The sequence below is a fragment of the Chiloscyllium plagiosum genome, unplaced genomic scaffold (assembly GCF_037043375.1).
Source record: "Chiloscyllium plagiosum isolate Xiang-an unplaced genomic scaffold, Cpla_swu_hap1 HiC_scaffold_15, whole genome shotgun sequence".
NCBI lineage: Eukaryota > Metazoa > Chordata > Chondrichthyes > Orectolobiformes > Hemiscylliidae > Chiloscyllium > Chiloscyllium plagiosum.
Genome location: NW_028270153.1, coordinates 31,725,874 through 31,747,146, shown reverse-complemented (window position 1 = coordinate 31,747,146; position 21,273 = coordinate 31,725,874). Strand labels below are relative to the sequence as shown.

Sequence of the window (21,273 nt, the reverse complement as noted above, 5' to 3'; positions counted from 1 at the left end):
CCAGACCTCTTGAGATTCTTCAGGAATTTCAGTTTTTTCTGCAGATTTTCTCAGTGTTTTTCTGTGCACTTTCCCTCTTGTTGAATAAAACAGAATGCTTTCATGTGTTTGAAAGCTTTCCAGTATGTGATGCTTCCACAATGAACAATGAGAAGATGTTATACTTCTCTGAACATTAGGGAGAGGATAACATTTCCTCAGGTAGGGCTCTCAGGTAGGGTGATGCTAAGATGGAGTAACCTGTATACCTTGAGTCTTATAGTCGCAGCTACAATGACTGTTGTTCAGACAGGTGATGATGTAAAACAGCACTACATTTATGAATATGCTCTTTTGTTTGCAATTCAGTGTCACTTCTGTGCTTTATGTGCTCTCAGAAACATTTTTTCCTCATTTCTCTTCAACCACATCAACTGTAAAGCACAGCTTCTGTCTGGTAGTACTTGACCTGGCATGCAGCTTGGCTCTATAAATGGTGCCAGTAGTAACTATCCTGGGAGGGCCCGGCACTTCTGCGACTGCAGGATGGAGTTGTGGTGCTTAGCTAATGAGGCAAAATGTGGAATATTGCATGAGAGCTCATGGAAAGAAAGCCTGCAAAATTGATATTTTGATCAATCTGTTCAGTCATGTTATGACAAAAATGTTTGGAGGCTCAGACGGGACATGAACTTTGACCTTCTGGCCTATATTTAGGGCCTCCACTACTGCCCCTCAAGAGCCCTCCTATACGTGACACTTAGCCAATTTCTTACAGAATTCATTCCTCCATTGTCATTGATATCTTTATTCAGAAATGCTTTAATCGACCTTAACCATACATTCCAAGAAAAAAGTGACAAAGTTACAACATGATTCTGACTTTTTCAATATTTCATTCATTCTCTTCTCATTTTCTTCTATCTATTTCATGTTGGTTATCTGCTGAGATGCTTTAGAGTAACATTTCGTAAGGGAATTTTGTCTGGGCGTACAGGTCCACAGTTCCCTGAAAGTAGCAACACAAGTGGTTAAAGTGGTCAAGAAGGCATACAGCTTGTGTGTCTTCATCGGTTAGAGCATAGAATAGAAAAATAAACAAGTCATGTTGCAGCTGGATAGAACTTTAGTTAGGCCACATTTGGAATATTGTATACAGTTCTGGTCGCCACACTACCAGAAGGATGTGGAGGCTTTGGAGAAGATCCTGAAATGGTTTGCCAAGATAATACCTGATTGGGATGGTATTAGGTATGAGGAGAGACTGGTCAAACTTGGTTGTTTTCACTTGAACACTGACGGATGAGGGGGCAAAGTTTACAAAATTATGAGAAGTATAGATAAAATGGATAGTACGAATTTATTTTTCAAAGAGTAGAAATGTCAATTACTAGGCCACTTAGATTTAAAGTAAAGGTGGGTAGGCTTAAAGGAGATGTGAGAGACAAATGTTTTAGACAGAGGGTGATAAGCGCCAGTGGAATGCACTGCCAGTGGAGATGGTGGAGGCAGATACAATAGCAACATTTAAGAGGCATCTTCACAGATATGAATAGGCAGGGAACAGAGGGACATGGACTGCCTAGAAGCAACAGGTTTTTAGTTTAAAAAGGTGGTGTGTGTTGGTGCAGTCTTGATGGCCTGTATTGTATTGTTCTTTGAAAAGAGACAGGCTACATGCAGAGCCAAGAAAGATGAACAGACTAGAGCAAAAAGGCATCACTCCCCTTCTAATGTTGAATTGCTGTTGTTTACAATTATTGTCCCCTCTGCATCCCAGCCTGCTCTCTCCAAATCCCACAATTGACTTTCCTAACTTCCTTACCTGGTAGTCTCCATTTAACTGTCTGAAGACTACTCCTCTTAGACTTTCAGACATGGTTGTTTGGTTGAAGTACATGCAGTGTTTTGGCACATGATGTAGGTGCAACATTAATGTAGTACACTGCCATACAGCCAGATGTCCACCCTCTTGAGTGATTACTGCTGACAACCACAGCAAGCTGCCTGGCATTGTGTCTGTGTTAAGCAGCGAAGCAGGAAAGAAGTATCGTGAACTTTTAAGTTTGGAATGACAAAGCCAAAAGGCAAGGTAAGGCAAAAACACTGTGAACATGCAAGGTGTCATAAAGTGAGTGAGTTTTAGAGATCAAATGAGAAGTCTTAAGGTATGCCTGTGTCCAATTCTTGAGATGGGGCTTGTCCCCACATGCAAAGTGTCCTTGCAGCAGCATTGCAATTACAGATACTAGTCTGCTCCAAAGTGCAGCCTTGAAGGCCAAAATTGTGTCATAAGTGGGTCAGAGATGTGCCATGTTTTTGCACTGATGCCAGTACATGTCTAATGCTAACCTTTTGCCAGGAGATCTATAGAATATTGCTGCCCTGGAGTGCTCCCTTAGATGCTGGGGCCTGCTGTCCAAGGTCGAGTCTTGGGGAGCAAGCAGAGAGCTGGAGCAAGCAGAGATCTAGAGCCAATTGGTTCCCACTCTGGCTTCCATGTTGGAAATTGTAAACATTCAATTTCCGTCCAACACGTGGAAGAATCAGAAAATGTCTCAATGAGGTGAGATTATGACCCAATGCCATGCAGATGCACCTAAATAGGCCTCCTGCTGCTCACCAGTGAGATTCTCAGTTCGCTGCATTTTCCCAAGTGACACGCTATTGTCTATATTGATCAGAAAGTGGGAAGATTCTACCCATAGTGTAGGCAAAGCTGCTGGATCTCCTACCAGGAGGCCCAAGGCCAAAACCCCACTCTCTCCCATTTTGTCAAAGATAGGTTTGGTTAGATAACAACTGCATATGACATGTCCCTTCATCCAAGGAATCATCTCACAAAATTTGGTTCCGATTAGTCCAAGAAGTTTGGAGGTATTTGCCAACAAAGATGTTCATATTAAGCTGGTCTGTATTTTTCAACAATTTTTTCCACTTATATCTTTGAATGAACCTTTTGCATCTGCATTTGGTAATGTTGTCTCTTTATCCTCTGCCTTAACTGAAAACAGAATTTAGTAACAGACAGACCTTCAGTCCATTGACTCTGTTCTGGCATTTGACAAGGTCATGGCTGACCTGGTTATATTAACTGTACTTGCCTGCTTGTCCCTATAAGGCTTGATTTCTTTACTGATCAAGAAACTATTTAATTCTACCTTGTATATATTCAGTAAGCCACCGTCCACTGCTTTCTGAGGAAGAGATTTTTGTAGATTAATTACCCTCTGAGAGAAAAAGAAATTTTCCTGAATTCAGTCTTAAAAGAGACAAGTCCTAGAGTTCTAGTTCTCTCCACAGGAGGAAACTTCTCAGTACCAACCTAACCAGGGTGTAATTACATGTCTCACTAAGATCCACCTCTCAATTTTGTATATTCCAGTGGTATAATCTATTCTAGCTTTCTTCATAATATAAGCTCAGAAATGAGTTGAATAAGTTGTCTCTGAACTGCTGTTAACGTATTTATGTCCTTCTTAAATAAGGAAACCAAACTGTACACAAGTATTCAAAAGTGTTGTCACAAAGGCCCTGTACTGCTGCAGTAAAACTTCTTTGCTTTTATATTCCATTTATTTTGCAACAAACAGCAACATTCCATTCACCTTCCTGATCTCTCACTGTATTTGTATACAAGCTTTTTTTGTGACCAGATATATCTCTTTAATTATCTGTCTTATTGACTTTGCCTTCAGTCACCTGTTGATCCAATCCATGCTTAGTACTAAAACTCCCCTCTCCTCACTTTATGCAATTCCTTGAACACCAAATGAATACATTAAAAATTAAAATTCATTCATATTAATTGGCTAAACTGGTTCAAACAGTCCACTTCATCCTGGTTAGAAACTGAGATGCATGCTGTAAACTGTGAGAAGGGAACATTGAAAAACAGTGTCCACAAGGTGGCGTCATGACAATTCTGCTAACTCTAATGGGAATAAAAGTGGAGTCATGCTTTTGGATCATGGAGCCGTTCCTCACTTATTATTAGTTAATTAGTGGGTGGCACGGTGGCACAGTGGTTAGCACTGCTGCCTCACAGCGCCAGAGACCCGGGTTCAATTCCCGCCTCAGGCGACTGACTGTGTGGAGTTTGCACGTTCTCCCCGTGTCTGCGTGGGTTTCCTCCGGGTACTCCGGTTTCCTCCCACAGTCCAAAGACGTGCAGGTCAGGTGAATTGGCCATGCTAAATTGCCCGTAGTGTTAGGTAAGGGGTACATGTAGGGGTATGGGTGGGTTGTGCTTCGGCGGGGCGGTGTGGACTTGTTGGGCCGAAGGGCCTGTTTCCACACTGTAAGTAATCTAATCTAATCTAATCTAATTGTTACACTTCTCACTGATATACAATGTAGAAGTGTAAGCATTTCTTATCATTAAAGTAAGTGGAAATGGAACAAGGGTTGATTGAATTTATGGTTAGCTACAGTGTACTCTACTGCTATTAAAATTGAGCAGTCTACTGTAACAACTTGCATTTTTATGGCATCTGTAGAGTGGTAAAATGGCCCAAAGGTGCATCACAGGAGTTGTATCAAACAAAATGTTGACCACATAGGTGACATTGGATCAGGTGACAAAAATTTGGTCAAAAACATAACTGTTAAAGGATGTCTAAGTGAGATGGAGATGAGAGAGGCAAATATATTAAAGCTGGGAATTCCAGAGCTTGGCAGCTGAAGACACAACCCCAGTGGTGGAGTATTTAAAATCAGAGACACTTGTAAGGCCAGTATTGGAGAAGTGGAGATAGCTTAGAGAATTGTAGGCTGGAGGAGGTTACAGAGATGAGAGAGGTGAGACCATATTTGAAAAGTGGATGAGAAATTTAAATTCAAAACATTGCTCAAGTGTGAGCCAGTTTGGGTCAACAAGCACAAGAATGATGACTGAAGGGGTCTGATGTGAGTTATGACATGGGTGATCTTAGCTGCTGGTAAATTTGCATCACACTGCCACTGCCTTCGTAGCACTCTGTGTTTAACCTCTCTGTGGTTTTCACGAATTTGTTGTTTCTGATAACTCTCTTGAAGGTTTATTGGACAATTTAAACCATATAATTAACAAGTATCCTTTTAAGATGATGAGTCTTGATTGCCAATCCACTTCTCTTGCGTTGAAAGTTAAGAGCTTAATTTACATGTGAAGTCCTATTTCCATCAAGTTTTGAATTACTTATAGAATTTTAAAAACGTAAATTAACTTTTTTTAGCTACCTTTCTGTCTTTTGAGCAGAATCTTATGGAGTCACTGGGAGGTCTAGGGTTCCATCATCCAGCTGGAGTTCTGGCGATGGGATTTGCAATTCCTCTTCCAGGCGAGGTCCACCAAGCCACACATTGGTTCATATTCCCAGGAACTTTTGGGAAAAAAAAATCTAAAATGTGAATGTGAATACATAAGGTATGCTAAGGTTGGCTTGCCACCCACTCCATCAGAATTTGGTCCAAAGTCTTGACTGGTATTTTCGTTCTATTCTTTCATGGGATATGAATTTGTTGTTCATGCCTTGCCCTCAAAAAGGTTGCCTTCTCAGACTGCTGCAGTTCATCCAGTGTAGGTGCATGCATTGTGACTATTCAGGAGCTGATTAGGAGGATTGAATGGCTTCTAGGCTTTTTCATAGGTAATTAAGGAACAGTCATATCTTGTTGGTCTTGTTGCACATAGACCAGTATAAATAAGTATGGAGTTCCTTCCTTAAAGGACGATGACGAACTATAGAATTATAGAATAATTACAGCACAGAAAAGGTCATTCAGCCCTATAAAGAAGCAATTCATCTTGCGCTGCTCCACTTCTTTTTATCTAAGGCCATGCAAACATTTTCTTCTCTTTATTGATCCAATTTCCTTTAGAGAGCCTCAATTGATCCTGGCTCCACCAGACGGGTTTTTGCAACAATTGGATAACTTTATGCCACAATGGGAGGTAATGGCCTCATGGTATTATTGCTAGATTCAGAGACCCACAATATTTTTCATTGCTAAATGTGAGTCCTTGATATGCATATATTGACTGTAGTGTAGGATAACACAGCAACATGTCCGAATAACTCTTTGGCTGTGAAGTGCTTTGTGACACCCAAACTATGTGAAAGACAATTAATAAACGCCAACTTATTTGATCTTGCTTTTTGGCTCTCAAGATTGTCTTTCACTTGAAAACGCTAGATTGGCAGTGTAAGACTAGGATGGCACAGAGATGGCCTTACATTAACTCTGTCATACAGTCAGTTCTGACAGAATGCAATTGTTCCGTTCTTGTGCAGTCTCGCATTATAAGAAAATTGCGCAAAAGCTGCGCCATTTAAACTATTGGGGCTATTATAGCCAATACAGGTGAGGAAAGTATGTGTTCTACAAGTAGTGGGCTAAATTCTTCAACTGCATTAAAGCCAATTCACATTGAAGAAACATGCATTTTAGCAAAACCGACTGTACTCAGTGGTTGAGTGATGCATTGGAACAGGTGAGAAAGGAAAATACTTGAGGAGCAAAACAGTTGTATTGAAAGCTGGAGAACTCTGCTTAATCAATGAAACTGTATTTTAAAATAATATTTACTGGGAATGAAATTTGCAATTTGTAAAAGGGTCAAAGTTTATTTTGAGAAGGCAGGAGAACGTGCTTGAGAAACATATCAGCCATGATTGAATGGCAGAGCAGAGTCGACAGGCCGAATGCCCTAATTTCGCTCCTACAACTTATGGTCTTAAGTTTATAAAGAGTAGAATGTGAGAGCATGTCAGGAATACAATTTGCATTATCAACACCAAAGGCATGGAGGATAGTTTCAGCAGCAGATGAGATGAAGTAATTCGGCGTTGGAAGATATTACAGAATTGAGAATAGGCAGTCTTCATATATGGTTAGAAGCACATCTCAAGGGCAAATATATAAAAGATTGCCAACAGGCTGGTTTGTCTCAGCCACTTAGCAGTGAAGTCCCAGAGTTTGTACAAGGGTCAAAAACAATATTTTTCATTTTCCCAATATTTGGTTGAGGGTAATTTCCTTTCTCTTAATACTGGACATTTTTGACAAGCTCTGATTATTTACAATTAATGGAGGGATCAAGAGAGATGTGCTGAGTAGGGATGGGTGTCATTAGCATTCATGTGGAAACTGAGACTATGTTTTGATATGAAATTGTTGAGGAACAGCATATACATGAGAAATTGAAGGGAGTTAAGGTTTTGATTGCTGAGGGGATCTGATAAAGTTTTAAGGTTCAGTAAGAGGCAGTAAATGGCTACATTGTGCATATTGTTACAATATCATAAGCATAAACAAAAAAACAGATTATATGAAGAAATTTTTTATTTGTTAGGAATTGTTAGGAAAGGATAAGAAAATCATTTGTACTGGAGGCAGGAGCTTGTCTCCAAGGTATGTGAGAATCTCATAAATAAATTCAAATCATGGTCAAATAGCATCGTAATGACACTAAAGCCATCTTCCGATCTTGTTACTTGAACACAATATCCTTCTCCCATTCACCAAACATGGGTAGAACTAATATATTTATCTGCTATCAGGTAAACATCTTGAGCTTCCAGAGATACCTTCCCGTAGAGGTTTGTGAGTTTTAGAATTTAAGGATTGAAAGCATTTACACTTGCTGATCTAGGTGCTGAAGTTTGGTGTTAAATTTCATGTGTGCATAGGTATGTGTCCCTGTTGGAATCCCATTCCTGGAGGGGGAGGACAAGGAGGACTAGGAGGTAAAAATCACACAGATCTCCAGCTGGGGGACAAGCAAATAGAAGTATGCACTCAGAGAAATGTTAACCTTCCATTAGAAAGTATTGGTTCAGAACAGTAAAGTTGCAGTGCCCTAAGGAGAGGTATATAAGGAGGCTTTGATTCTTTCAAACCAGTGACAGATTTGGAACAACATTGGTAAATTACAAGAACACTGGAGCAACAATACAGACCATTTAGCCTCTAATACCTGTCCTGCTATTCAGGAAGATCATGGCTAATTTACTACATAATGCCATATGCCCATATTTTCCCCATATTCCTTAATAACTTTGATTTCAAACAAACAACCGACCCAGCATCTATTTGTGGAAAGTTCCAAACTTTGATCAGGCTCAGCAGCCTTAGTGCAAGTAATCTGACACCAGAGGAGGATTTTGTTTTGAAGATCACACAGGTCCAGAAGTGGTTTCATCCTTTCTACAGCTCTGCTTGACATTGAGCTGCTGTTTAACATACCTAATGCTTGGTAGGAGGGAAGACTCAAGGAAATTCATGTCCTTATTGAAGTAGGTATTTCTCCAGTTTGGAATGTGGAAATGATGCTCATGTCCAGAATCTGCAAGGTCCCACCATGAGCATTCTGAAAGGATGCTGTTTCTAATGCTAGACCTCTGCCGGAGCTGTTGTGATAATATTTTGCGTTATGTTTGAAGAGTTTTGATACCATGCAAATCAACCACCCGACTTGGTAATGGTCTCTGCCCTGTCCTCTTCCAGGCTATGGAAGCTGTCTGGGTAGGAGCAGAGGTGGCAGCACTGGTTAGTCTCTCATGCCATCTATTTTGTTCCTGGCAGTGCCAGTATTGTGCCAGGAGGTTGCCATTGATGCTCCGTCATTGGCTGGACAGTGATGTTACTCTGATACACTGCTTTTCTGTACCTGTGTGCAAGGTGGCTCCATCTGGTGGTGACATGCATAGTAAACTCAGCCGTCATTTCAAGCAAGGCTTGATTTTGAGCTGAATCTCTGAATGCCCGTTTTTGTGTTTGGTGAATTTCCCCAGTGCAGTTCTCACAATATCATTGTCTAAATAAAAGAGGATGCCATTTTCTCTGTTAATACATGGCAAAGGAAAAACAAATGTATGTGCATTGTCTTTGATCTGTCTGTCTTGATTATATAGATTGATTTAGGGCAACACAGTGGCTCAGTGGTTAGCACTACTGCCTCATAGTGCCTGGGAACCAGGTTCAATTCTAGCCTCAGGAACTGTCTGTGTGGCATTTGTACATTCACCTCATGTCTGCGTGGGTTTCCTCTGGGTGCTCCAGTTTCCTCCCATAGTCCAAAATATTGTGCGGATTAGATGAATTGACCATGCTAAAATTGTTCATGGATGTGTAGGTTAAGTGTGCTAGTCAGGGGAAATGTAGAGTAATGGGGAATGGGTCACTCTTCGGAGGGTCACTGTGGACTTGTTGGGCCAAATGGCCTGTTTCTACACTGTATGAATTCTATGAAAAGAGGAAGTTGGACTGAGCCTACTACACTGAAAAGGCCTTTCAACCCAACAGCAGACAGGTATCCTTTAACCCTTGTTCAAGTGGAGAATATAGGTTTAAGGTGAGAGGGGAAAGATTTAAAAAGGATCTGAGGGGTACCTTTTTCACCCACAGGATGCTGCGTGTGTGGAACGAGTTGCCAGATGAAGTGGTAAGGCGGGTACAATTACAGTATTTAAAAGGCATCTGGATGGTTACATGAACAGAAAGTGTTTAGAGCGATATGGGCCAAATGTAGGTGAATGGGACTAGGTCAGATTGTGATGTCTGGTCCATGCAGATGAATTGGACCAAAAGATCTGTTTCCTGTATGAGTCTCTGACTCCCTTTAAACCCATCAGCATACGTTATATTTCTTTCTCCTTCATACACAAGTGGGGCAAGACATAAAAGGCTGAATCTTACTGTTTATAGCTAAGTCCAAGATGCATTTGCTTTTTATCCTGTGAGGCCTAATGAGTTTTCTTACCAAGCTCACCTCATTACCTGCCCCACCCCTATTGCATTGCTCAGGTCCGATTTGCAGTTCATGTTACACCATAATGACTCACCACTCAGTGCATATCTGTCCAAATTTGGCACTCTTACACCCATACCATCTTTGAAAGGGACATATTGGCAGTCTGGTGGTGCCCCCTCACTGGCAAAATCATGGCGCAGTAGTCACAAAGCCATACTGCTCATAGCACATGCATATATAAACTCATTCTCTCACCCTAATTACTGTATACCAACAGGGCACACACTTTATCTGTCCCTAGCTACATCTCGTTTGAACCCTCTCAATCAGTGCTTCCCTTTACCCAGTATCTGTTAGAGATCAACAGCGTGTTATTGTCCAGTAGGGGATCATCACAAACAAGCGATTGGACAAATTCAAACATGGGCTTTTATTTACAGAAAAGGGAAGAATCATGAAGCCAGGAGAGGCAAAACTGTGCCTCCAACATGACAGCTAGTTCGGCAGCATGATCAAAAAAATGTTACAATTCACATTAGTCTAATACACCCAGCTGTCTTCTGTTGAAGCCAGGTGGAAAGGAGATTTTGTCTGGCTTGTAGCCCACATTGCAGGTGAACCTCCTCCCTTATTCTCCTCTCCAGTGCCCTCCTTAAAAGACTGCTCCCATTCCCCTGGTTCCTCAGTATCAGGCACATCACCTTGTTGCCTTGTTGCCTGCAGAACACAGCAGGTCTGGATGATGCAGCACACAATGTCTCAACTATTCTGTTGGTATGGTTAGCATGGGCAGTCAGGTAGAAGTTAGCAGGCTTTTTTACAGTCTACATGAAAACAAAGTAGGGGTAAGGGCGGTATCTCAGTTCCTGCACATGTTCAGGACACCCTGACAAGATTTCACCACCACCCTCATCCCACCCCAGACCAGTGGCCAAATTCCTTCAGTGCCACATTCCCTACAAATGTTTACCTCTAACCATCCTCTCCCCAATGGTATTGCTATACTGATGGATTTCCTTCCACTGAGAAAGTGGAGGTACCGGTCAATCACTTTAGTCTGCTTGCAGCATGTAGTGATTGTGGACTGGGCTTCCACGTAATGTGTCAGCTCCAACCAACTTTCCTTCTGGGTGTTGGGTAAACAATCTACTCCACTGTAACCCTCCCAGTAACTGCAGAGCAATATTGGGAACTATTCCTTCAGTAAAATGAGTAGTGTCTGAATGTTGTATGACTACTTTCTTTGAGGCACAAATTCTAGAATCATTGGCATGTCAATTAAATGCAGTAATGAAAGAAATGTAGGAAAATGTGGAAAATAGGCCAAATAAATCACTTATTTATTTACCTTCACGAACCAGATGTAACTAAGTTCTGTTTTGTCATCAAAGAAATGCATCAAAGTCAATGGGCTGAAGGCCTCTTTACTTTCTGACTCTGTGACACTAAATTCAAATCTGCAAAACAAGCAAACATTTTGTGAGTGCATTGACCTTGCAAGTTCATACCATTGTGTCAATGAACATGCATACATTGAAAAAATGATATACTAACTTTCAGTCTTCTTGTTAGGAAAGATGAAGATGAGCGAAGACGAAGAATATCTCGCGATGTCAAGTTGGAAACCATACCAAATTGCGAGCCAAGGTAAGCTTTTACCTTGGTGGAATTTCAATGTAGTTACTGCTTTTGCAATAGAATTCCATGTTAACAACAGGATCTGAAACTGCAGGAAACTTTTGCTTGAGTCATTAGACATTAGCAGGTACACCATTATTGGTATTAGATCCAGCACGAATGTGTTGTGCTATAACTCACTTGAACATTTGTAGTGCTGCATGAAAAAGGCTCAAAACCAAAGAAGAAATTTGTTCGTGTCACTCATTGCAGTCAACAGGGATTGCCAATTCACTTCATTTATATAATTATTAGTGGAAGTCAATGGGAAACCACTATTGACATAACTGCCCAGTGAAAGATCTCAGGTTGAAGAAGGCAGTGAGGACCTAATGTCAAATGGAATACACAGAAAAGATGCAATTATTCACCATTACTCATGCCTAATTACTCAAGACTACAAATGGCACTGATCACCTGGTACTAATGTAATTTATGGTTTTCACCTCTGAGGAGGAGGTCATCAAAGAATACATTAAAGCAATGGAGTTTCACCACTGCACACTGGCAGAAATGTTTTCAAAGGTTCATAAATATTCTTGCTTCTGGAAATCTAAACTTATGCTGAATATGAATGCAGTCCAGTTTAAGGTCCTATTATTAATGAAGGGTTTTGGGAAACACACACATTTGTCTTTTTCCACTGGAAAACAATTAACATGTTTAGTACTAACAGATAAAGATGTAAATCCTGGGGAATTAGATATGATTGATAGCACCATTCCACAGCACTAATAATGTGGCTTCCCAGAGGAAAGAGCAGCTGGTAGCTGAAGAAATTGGCAAACTGTCCCAGGTCTAACCATTCTTCTTCTGCTGTATTTCACCAGTAGAATGGAGCAGGAAGACCAGAATAGAGATGCTGTGGAATTAGGTAGTGTGAATATGGTAAAGGACAGGCAAGACCGAAAGAATAGACAATTGATTTGGTGCAACAACTCATGAACTTCAGTGTCACAGCAAATGAGAACAAAACAACCATAAATGTCTATCAGAAAATAAAGAACAAGTAGTTTTACTTTAACAAAATAAACATTTCATTCATTTTTTGTAGTAAGACTTCAGTTAGAAATATTCATAATAGTAATTATTGAGTACAAGAGTTGGCAGGTCATGTTACAGTTGTATAGATTTTGGTTTGGCTACATTTGGAATACTGTGTACAGTTCTGGTCACCAATTACCGAAAGGATGTGAATGCTTTGGAGAGGGTGCAATGTGGGTTCACCAGGATGTCGCCTATAGGTATGAAGAGAGATAGAGTAGATTGGGATTATTCTTATTAGAAAGATGGAGATTGGCGGCGGGGCAGGGGTGGGGGGGGGGGCGGGGTTGGTGGTGTGCGAATCTGGTTGAGGTCTACAAAATCATGAGAAGTGTAGACAGGGTGGATAGCAGGAAGTGTCTTCCCAGAGTGGGGGACTCACTTACTAGGGGTCATGGGTTCAAGGTGAGAGGGGAAAATTTTAAGGGAGGTATGCATGGGAAGTTCTTTACACAGAGGGTGGTGGGTGCCTGGAACACGTTGCCAGTGGAGGTGGTAAAGGTGGGCACGATAGCGTTATTTAAGATGTATCTAGACAGATACACGCATGGGCAGAGAGCAAAAGGATACAGACCCTTAGAAAATAGGCGACAGGTTTAGATAGAGGATCTGGATCGGCGCAGGCTTGAAGGGCTGAAGGGCCTGTTCCTGTGATGTATTTTCTTTGTTCTTTGTTCTATATTCTAATAACTATCCTACAATGAATATCTTTATATCACATTTCGTGAACTAAGTGGCAGCAATAGTAACATTGTATTGAGGTAGTCACTTGAAAAGAAATGGTAACTTTTATAAATAATACAAAAGGAATTACTGTAACATTTGAACAAGTTTACATTTAAACTCTCCTTTTAATTAGCAAGAATTTCCAACAGCTTCTTTTAAGAATAAGCAAGGATGGCAAAAACAATGTAAAAGCAGTTCAAACCATTTGCTGAAAATGATGATTGTGCAGTTGGAAGCATGTCTGAGGGACAGCTGAGGGAGAGGCTGAGAAAAAAAATAGCAGTCTCAAAATTGGATTGGCACCCTAATTCTTTGTGAATTTGCACCTTACACTCACAAAGCAGAGTTGTTAATGCTGTTTCCCAGTAGTGGTTGTTCAATTTCTGTGTAATTGTAACCAGTCTGGTAGAAAGCTAGAAGGCTGCCTGTCAGTTGGCAGTGGACCCAAGATTTTGCAAGAGTCCTGAACACTTCTCCTTTGTGCACTCGCTAAACTGTTCTAGTACAGCTATAACACAAGCATTCAGAAAATTGTTGACAAATGTCCTATCCAAAAACAATAGTCCAAATCCGATCTGACCAATTACCATCTCTTCAGTATATTCCCAATTATCAGCATACTAATGGTGGTGTTGTCTGCAGTGTAATCAAAAGGCACTTACTCAGAAACATCCTACCCACTGATGCTCAGTCTGGGTTTCCCCAGGGTGGTCAGTTCCTGACTTTATTTCAGCCTTGGACCAAACATTAAAAAGTGAGCTGTATTCCAGGGGTGAGATTGACTATACTTGAGATCAAGGCAACATTTGACTGAATGTATCATCAAGTAACCCTAACAAACTGAAGTCATTTAGAATTAAGGAAGAACCTTCCACTAGTTGGAGCTATATTTCGCAGAAACTAGGATAGTTATGATTGCTGGAGGACAATCATTACAGCCCCAAAAGATTGCTGCAAGAGTTCCTCAGGTTGAGGTTCTTGAGCTAACCATGTTCCACTGTTTCATTAATGAGTTTGCCTCTAACACAATCAAATTAGGATGCTTGATTTCAATACCATTCACAACTTATCGGATGTTGAAGCAGTCAGTGCTTGCATGTTTTGAAACCTAGTAATAATTCTGATTTGCACAGGTAACATTTCCAGCATGTTGATTCCAGGCAATGAACATCTCCTACAAGAGAGAAAGTAACTCTCATCCCTTGACGTTCAGTAGCAACACCCTTGTAGATTCCTGGGGAATTATATTGGTCAGATACATAACTGGACAAGCCATTCAAATATTGCGACTACAGGAACAGGTCAGAAGCTGGGAATTCTGTGACAAGTAACTAATCTCCCAATTCCCCAAAATCTGACCACCATCTACAAAGCACATATCAGGAGTGAGGTTGAATACTCTTGATTTTCCCATGATGAATACAATGCCTGGAACATTTAATTAAGATCAACATCATTTAAGACAATGTAGCCGACTTGATTTGTGCCCCATCCACTACTTTTAGCATTCACTTCCTCTACCACCAGTGTACAATAGGAGCAGTGTGTATTATCCTTTAACAACATCTTCCAAGCCATCAGCCTCTACCATCTAATATGGTAAGAACACAGGCACAGGAGACATTACCACCTGCAAATTGCCTTTCAGGCCACACACTATCCTGACTTGCTCCATCATATTGCTGGGTCAGAATTCCTCCCTAACAGCACTGTGGGTACACTGCCATCTTTTCAAAGACAAGCAGGGTAATAAATGTTGTTATTTTCCAGAGGCACTAAGCCCAAGAAAGAATTTTAAAGATCCAAAACTGTATTAATATGCACATTATTTCAATTATAAAGAATATCCTGATAGCTGACATCAACATGCAATGGAACAAGACTGTGTTAAGCAGTATCATGATGAACACCATGCTATATCCATGCCATGACAAAATGGATTTTATAATCCATGGTGGTCATTGATGAAGCCCGTGTATAATGTAGACAAGAAGTAAACATACCTACATGTTTTTTTAAAGTTAAAGTTGATATCAAAGCACATTTGAAGAAATTAACCACTAGAAGTTATAGTTGGCTATATAAACTGATGATGCTTTTGCAATCAGGTGGTATTCCTTTAGTTTTCTGTTTGAACACAAGCACACATCTTCTTAAGAATGTAGTTTATGTTTCTCTTAATATATTGGAAAACAGAACATTATAAAACAAAAACAGAACTTGCTTGAGAAACTCAGCAGTTTGGTAACATCTATGGCCAGAAAGCAGAGTTAACATTTCAAGCCCAGTGACACTTCTTCAGAACCGGTAATGGCTAGGAAAGGGTGGTATTTATTGCTGAAGACAAGACACTTAGGGAAGGAACAGGGACAGGCAGAGATGGAGCCCAGAGAGTCAATGAGTTAGAGAGACAAAGTGATAGCTAATAGAACTGCTTTCTCTCCAGATGTAGATAGTAGTGTATATTTTGGCATTACAGTCTCTATGGGCCGAAGGGCCTCTTCTGTAATGTATAATTCTATAATTCAATGAAATTAGTGAACAGCGACCTTTGTGGCCACTGCTAGTTACTTATTCACAAATGTGGCTACCGCCATCCATGACAGTGAACCAGCTCTGGAACCTTAGTACAGGTAAGTCTTGGTCATTTGTAGATGATGCTGCTCACTACTAATCCCATTCAGGGGCTGCTGAATTGATTGCTTAAGGTGAGTGTTCACATCTTCAAAATCTCACTTGAATAACTGGAAGATTGTGATTAAGATAAATGAAAGATCAGTGGACAGCAGTTTCCTGGAGCTATGGCAGGTCAATTGACTAGAGTCATCTCAGAGTTCACAGGAGCTACAAACCTCAACTCAGCCAGTCAACATCATCTATTTTTTCTGGCAGAAGAAAAAAAAGTGTGACAACAAATGTTGGTCCCAATTTGTACTTGTCTCCCAAAAACTGTGAAAATCCTTTGTTATAAACAATTTGTTATAAACTATTTTAATTGGAATGTGTAAGCACTTTAAATGATCATTTTGTACCCGTTGTACTATTTTATATAATAAAATTAGACTGCACATGATTGAAGTTCTACTGTGTCTTGTGACAATGAAACATTGAAATATTGGTGTTATGAAATGCTGCAAAACATCCTACATGATGGTAAAACAAAGTACTGCCAATGAAGAATAAATTCAAGGCTCATGTCTTACAAAAATAATTGATTTGAAACAAAGTTGCTCTGCAATGGTAGAAAAGGATAATTTAAAGTGCTTTCACATTACAATTAAAATAGTTTCACATTGTAAACACAAGCTGAATCAGAGCTGTGTTTAACAATGAAATGAAAGAACCTAAATGCAGTGGAAGAGGATGTCTTCAATATCAGTTCAGGTAGTAAAACCCAGTTCACATTGTAAACTAGATTCAGCTTTCCATGTATTTAATAGCTCCTAAGCAGCTGCTATCTACCAGGTCATTAATAATACATTCCTAGTAATTCATGATTCTATGTAAGAATGTGATATGGTCAAATAAAAGCAATTTATTTCATACACAGTCTCCCTTAGATTGGTGAGACCAAATTCAGACTAGGTGACCACTTTGCAGAACTCCTCCACTCTGTCTATAGGAATGATCCCTACCTCCCAGATGCTGCCATTTCAATAAATCACTTAGTTCTCAAACTAACATGTCTGTCCTGGGCCAGCTGCAATGTTGCAATGAAGCACAATGCAAGCTGTAGGAATCACACCCCATTTACTGCTTCGGCACTTCACAGCCTCACTGACTCAATATTGAATTTTACATTTTCAGAGCTTGATCCCATGATGTCTGTGTTCCATTTTTCTTATACTTTTAATTCCCAGCCTCCTATGGGATTATTCTTTTTGTGTCTTGTTTTCTTTACTTTCAGCCATGAGAATCTAATTTCACCCTAATTTATTTCCATTTTACATCTCTATTTCTCTTTCATCCAGTTAGCAGCATCTTTGTCTTTTGCACTTGGCCTCCACACCATCTATTCCCTGCCTTCGCTTCCACCTTTGCATTAAAAAAAACTCTGAAGTTCTGAAAAGGAGTCATATCACACTTGAAACATTGACTCTGTTTCTGCCTCCACAGTTTCTCCAGCATTTTCTGCGTTTGATATAGTCAAATCTTAGTTTAACTGATATCCATTTGGATCCCATACATTATACAAAGAAATAAATCATATTCAGAGTGATATGTTATTAGGTTATTGTCCTTTTTAGTTTGCTGTTACTTAACAAGTAAACTATGTTATCACTGGAACATCTCTAACCTTTATATTCTTTGCCTATGAGTGAATTGCTATGATTTGTTGGATTAGTATAATCCAACATAATATAGTACTTAATATAATTCTGTGCTAATAATAGATATCATGAAAATTCATAAAATGTATAAATAATTTTATTTTCTAAAATATAACTATTTCTTTTTGGAAAGCATAGCAACACAATGAAAAGTATGAGGTAAGTATTTATGTAGTTACCGAGTGGAGTGATATAACAAGTACACCTGTGATGCTACCTTTTAGAAGAGTTAGAAATATTGTAAGCTTGTTCTTGCAAGTAATGTTTCATAAATGTTCTTGCATGATTGTTGTACCAAGCAGCCAGATGAATTCTCACTCTAAAGAGCAGTGTAATTCTTACAAGATTGACTAAAATTGATCACACAAATGCCAATATTGTTTACAAATTTACAGTAGTCCATGCATCAATGCTAACAGAAAGTTACAACCACATTTCCCATGGAGCACATTTGCCTACACTAAATGTTAAAATTCAAAACAAAAACTCAATGGGAACCTATAGTGCAGATTTTAATAAGAAGTATTAAAAGCATGCAAAAGCATTCTTGATCAATTTTCAGAAATCTCATTTACACTAATATCGGATGAATTGGGGCTATGTTGCACCTAGAGTTACATCTGGCTTTACATCTACATCAGTATGTTGTTCATATAAATGCATCAAATTTGCAAGCCATTTGCATGGTGTGAGGTTAAATAAATAAATTTTAGAGTATTTTGGATGATGGATCTCAAAAATGGTGTAAGCGATCAAGGAAGTTCATGCATAGTAATATTTGATGTTAGAAACAAATATCTGAAGTTAAAAAGACAATGTAACACAACACTTATGCTGAATCGTTCCAAGACATTCAAGGCCAATATATACTTTATAGTTAAATATGTCTTAGATGGCAAAAACATACTAACTTTTAATAAAACTAAACATGCATGTCTCTGCTGTTGTGAGTTAATAAGGTCAGGATGTTAATAAAATCTGTCATCTGTCAGTTAGACTGTTTATAAAGCCAATTGTTGTTGTGCTTGTAATCACATTGTTTTCACTAATTATACTATACACAGTACAAAACCAACAGCAGAAGAAGTGCGTTCATGGGCTCAATCCTTTGACAAGTTAATGAAAACTCCTTCAGGCAGAAATGTCTTCAGAGAATTCTTACGAACTGAATACAGTGAAGAAAATATGCTCTTTTGGCTAGCATGTGAGGATCTCAAAAATGAAGCAAACAAAAGTGCTATAGAGGAGAAAGCACGAATGATATATGAAGACTTTATTTCAATACTTTCTCCCAAAGAGGTAAATTTTACATAGCCTTAAGCTTGATTTTGAGGTGTTATTAGTACCGTGGTTTCAGAAATGCCAGTGATGCATTTTGGATTGAAGTTATGCAGGGCACAGGAACAGGAAAGTAACAACAGTCAACTTACAGAGGATAAATAATAAATAGGGTGCTGCTAATTGTTTTTATCATGTTAACTTAGATATTATGGCTGCTGTTTTTGGAGGTAAATGGCTAATATAATCACATGAGATTCACTGTTTGCTATTCTAGGAAAAGCGTGAAATTATTTAAAACAAAACTGTGCCTTTGTTAAATATTACACAAAGAAGTATCATAGGAATACAGTACTATTTTATCCATTGATATGATGTGAATTGTTTTTAGGTTTATCAATTCTTATTCCCTCTTTAGTTATCATTTGTTTTCTGCTTCATTGCCAGTTTTTGCTCACTTTATAACCTCATAATTTTTTTTCTAAGTTGTGCCTCTTCCATTTGTAGCAGATGTAGGTCTTAGTCTTACCTTAGTCTTACCCTAAGGGTGGCATGGGGGCTCAGTGGTTAGCACTGCTGCCTCACAGCACCAGGGTCCCAGGTTTAATTCCAGCCTTGGGTGACTGTCTGTGTGGAGTTTGCATGTTCTCCCTGTGTCTTTGTGGGTTTCCTCCCACAGTTCAAAGATGTGCAGGTTTTCACAATGGGTGCTGACATTTAGAACTAGGCTATATTTTAATGTGCTAATTTGATGACCTGTTGTTCAAAATCAGATTATTAAGCAGACATCCTTTTGAACTTCAGTTTTTTTAGAGATTGAAAAATTGTTATAGCATAAACACCTATTCTGGTGAACTTCTTAAGAATAGAACTTAAGTTTTGCTTCAACATTTACAGATAACAGCCCCTTCCTTGTCTCTTTGGGTGGGGTCAGTTGATAATATTATGAAGCCTGTTTGATATACTGTGTTCCTAATTTCCCTGTGATTCCCAATGGTAGCAGTAGCAGTGGGTGAAATTATTAACATTTGTTTTCATACAAATTTTATTTGAAGTCATTTACTTCTAGGTGATTTGCCTACCTCCTACCATAACCTTGATGGGAGTCTGGCAGAACATCACACTCATCATCATAAACCCACATGACCTTTCCCAAAAAAAGGAAAACTGGTCCAGATTTTTTATTTTATATTTGGGTTATAAATGATAGAAGCTCCTGTATCCCTTTGCATGACAAATGTCAGCAGGTTGTATCCAAGAATAGGAATTTCTACACTCAACGTTACTATCAAACATCCAATAAGGGTCAAGGAAAGATTGACTGTTTCTTCAAGTATATCCCACACCAATGGTGGCTGAAATATGGCTAAGCTAATTCTTTCCACTTGAGTATTTAACTGCCCGGGAGAGGCAAAACCCCTACTCCTCTCCTCAGAAATACCAGAGTTAACAAGGGGATAGGAGAATGTGGAAAACAGTTCTTTGAACTCCTTATGAGACCACAAGGTGATAAATCCCCCTCCTCTTTACCTTTAGCCTTCCTTCCCTGTCTCCCTTTTTTTCTTCTCTGCCCCCCCCACCCCCCACCTCCCATTATCTCTTTCTTTCCTTCCTATTTTTTGCCTTCTGTCCCTTTTTTTCTCCATTCACTTTAACAGTCCCTTGTCTTGTTTAAAACATCATTCTGTTCCTGTTCTGGATTGAGACATCTTCACTTCTCCTGTGCAAACTCTAACACCTGGACCTATAAATACTACAAAGTTTGAACTTGCAAATTAAATCATTATCATCCTAACTAAATACTACAATGAAAATTAGTGATTTCCACTCCTCCAGTCAGCTAATATTTCTGAGGTGAAAATGTATTGCTGGAAAAGCGCAGCAGGTCAGGCAGCATCCAAGGAACAGGAGAATCGACGTTTCGGGCATAAGCCCTTCTTCAGGAATGAGGAAAGTGTGTCCAGCAGGCTAAGATAAAAGGTAGGGAGGAGGGACTTGGGGGAGGGGCGTTGGAATTGCGATAGGTAGAGGGAGGTCAAGGTGAGGATGATAGGCTGGAGTGGGGTGGGGGCGGAGAGGTCAGGAAGAAGATTGCAGGTTAGGAAGGCGGTGCTGAGTTCGAGGGATTTGACTAAGACAAGGTGGGGGGCGGGGAAATGAGGAAACTGGAGAAATCTGAGTTCATCCCTTGTGGTTGGAGGGTTCCCAGGCAGAAGATGAGGCGCTCTTCCTCCAACCGTCGTGTTGCCATGGTCTGGCGATGGAGGAGTCCAAGGACCTGCATGTGGGAGGGGGAGTTAAAGTATTGGGTTACGGGGTGGTTGGGTTGGTTGGTCCGGGTGTCCCAGAGGTGTTCTCTGAAACGTTCCGCAAGTAGGCGACCTATCTCCCCAATATAGAGGAGGCCACATCGGGCCCCGCCACAAATTCACCTGCACCTCCACACACAGCATCTATTGCATCCGCTGAAGCAGGTCCTTGGACTTCTCCATCGCCAGACCA

The 21,273-nt window shown here is 39.9% G+C and overlaps 1 protein-coding gene across 5 annotated transcripts in view; it reads left to right on the top strand.

The window, feature by feature from the left end:
• The window catches only part of rgs19 (regulator of G protein signaling 19), a 102,473-nt gene that overhangs the window by 67,812 nt on the left and 13,388 nt on the right, over positions 1-21,273 (top strand). For 3 of the 5 annotated variants that reach the window (XM_043710481.2, XM_087994854.1, XM_043710483.2), the window contains 2 exons: positions 11,288-11,362; positions 18,558-18,792. In XM_043710481.2, coding sequence (XP_043566416.1) covers positions 11,288-11,362; positions 18,558-18,792 — 310 coding nt within the window. The remainder of the gene's footprint in view (positions 1-11,287; positions 11,363-18,557; positions 18,793-21,273) is intronic. The other 2 variants (XM_087994853.1, XM_087994855.1) reach the window with 1 other exon arrangement.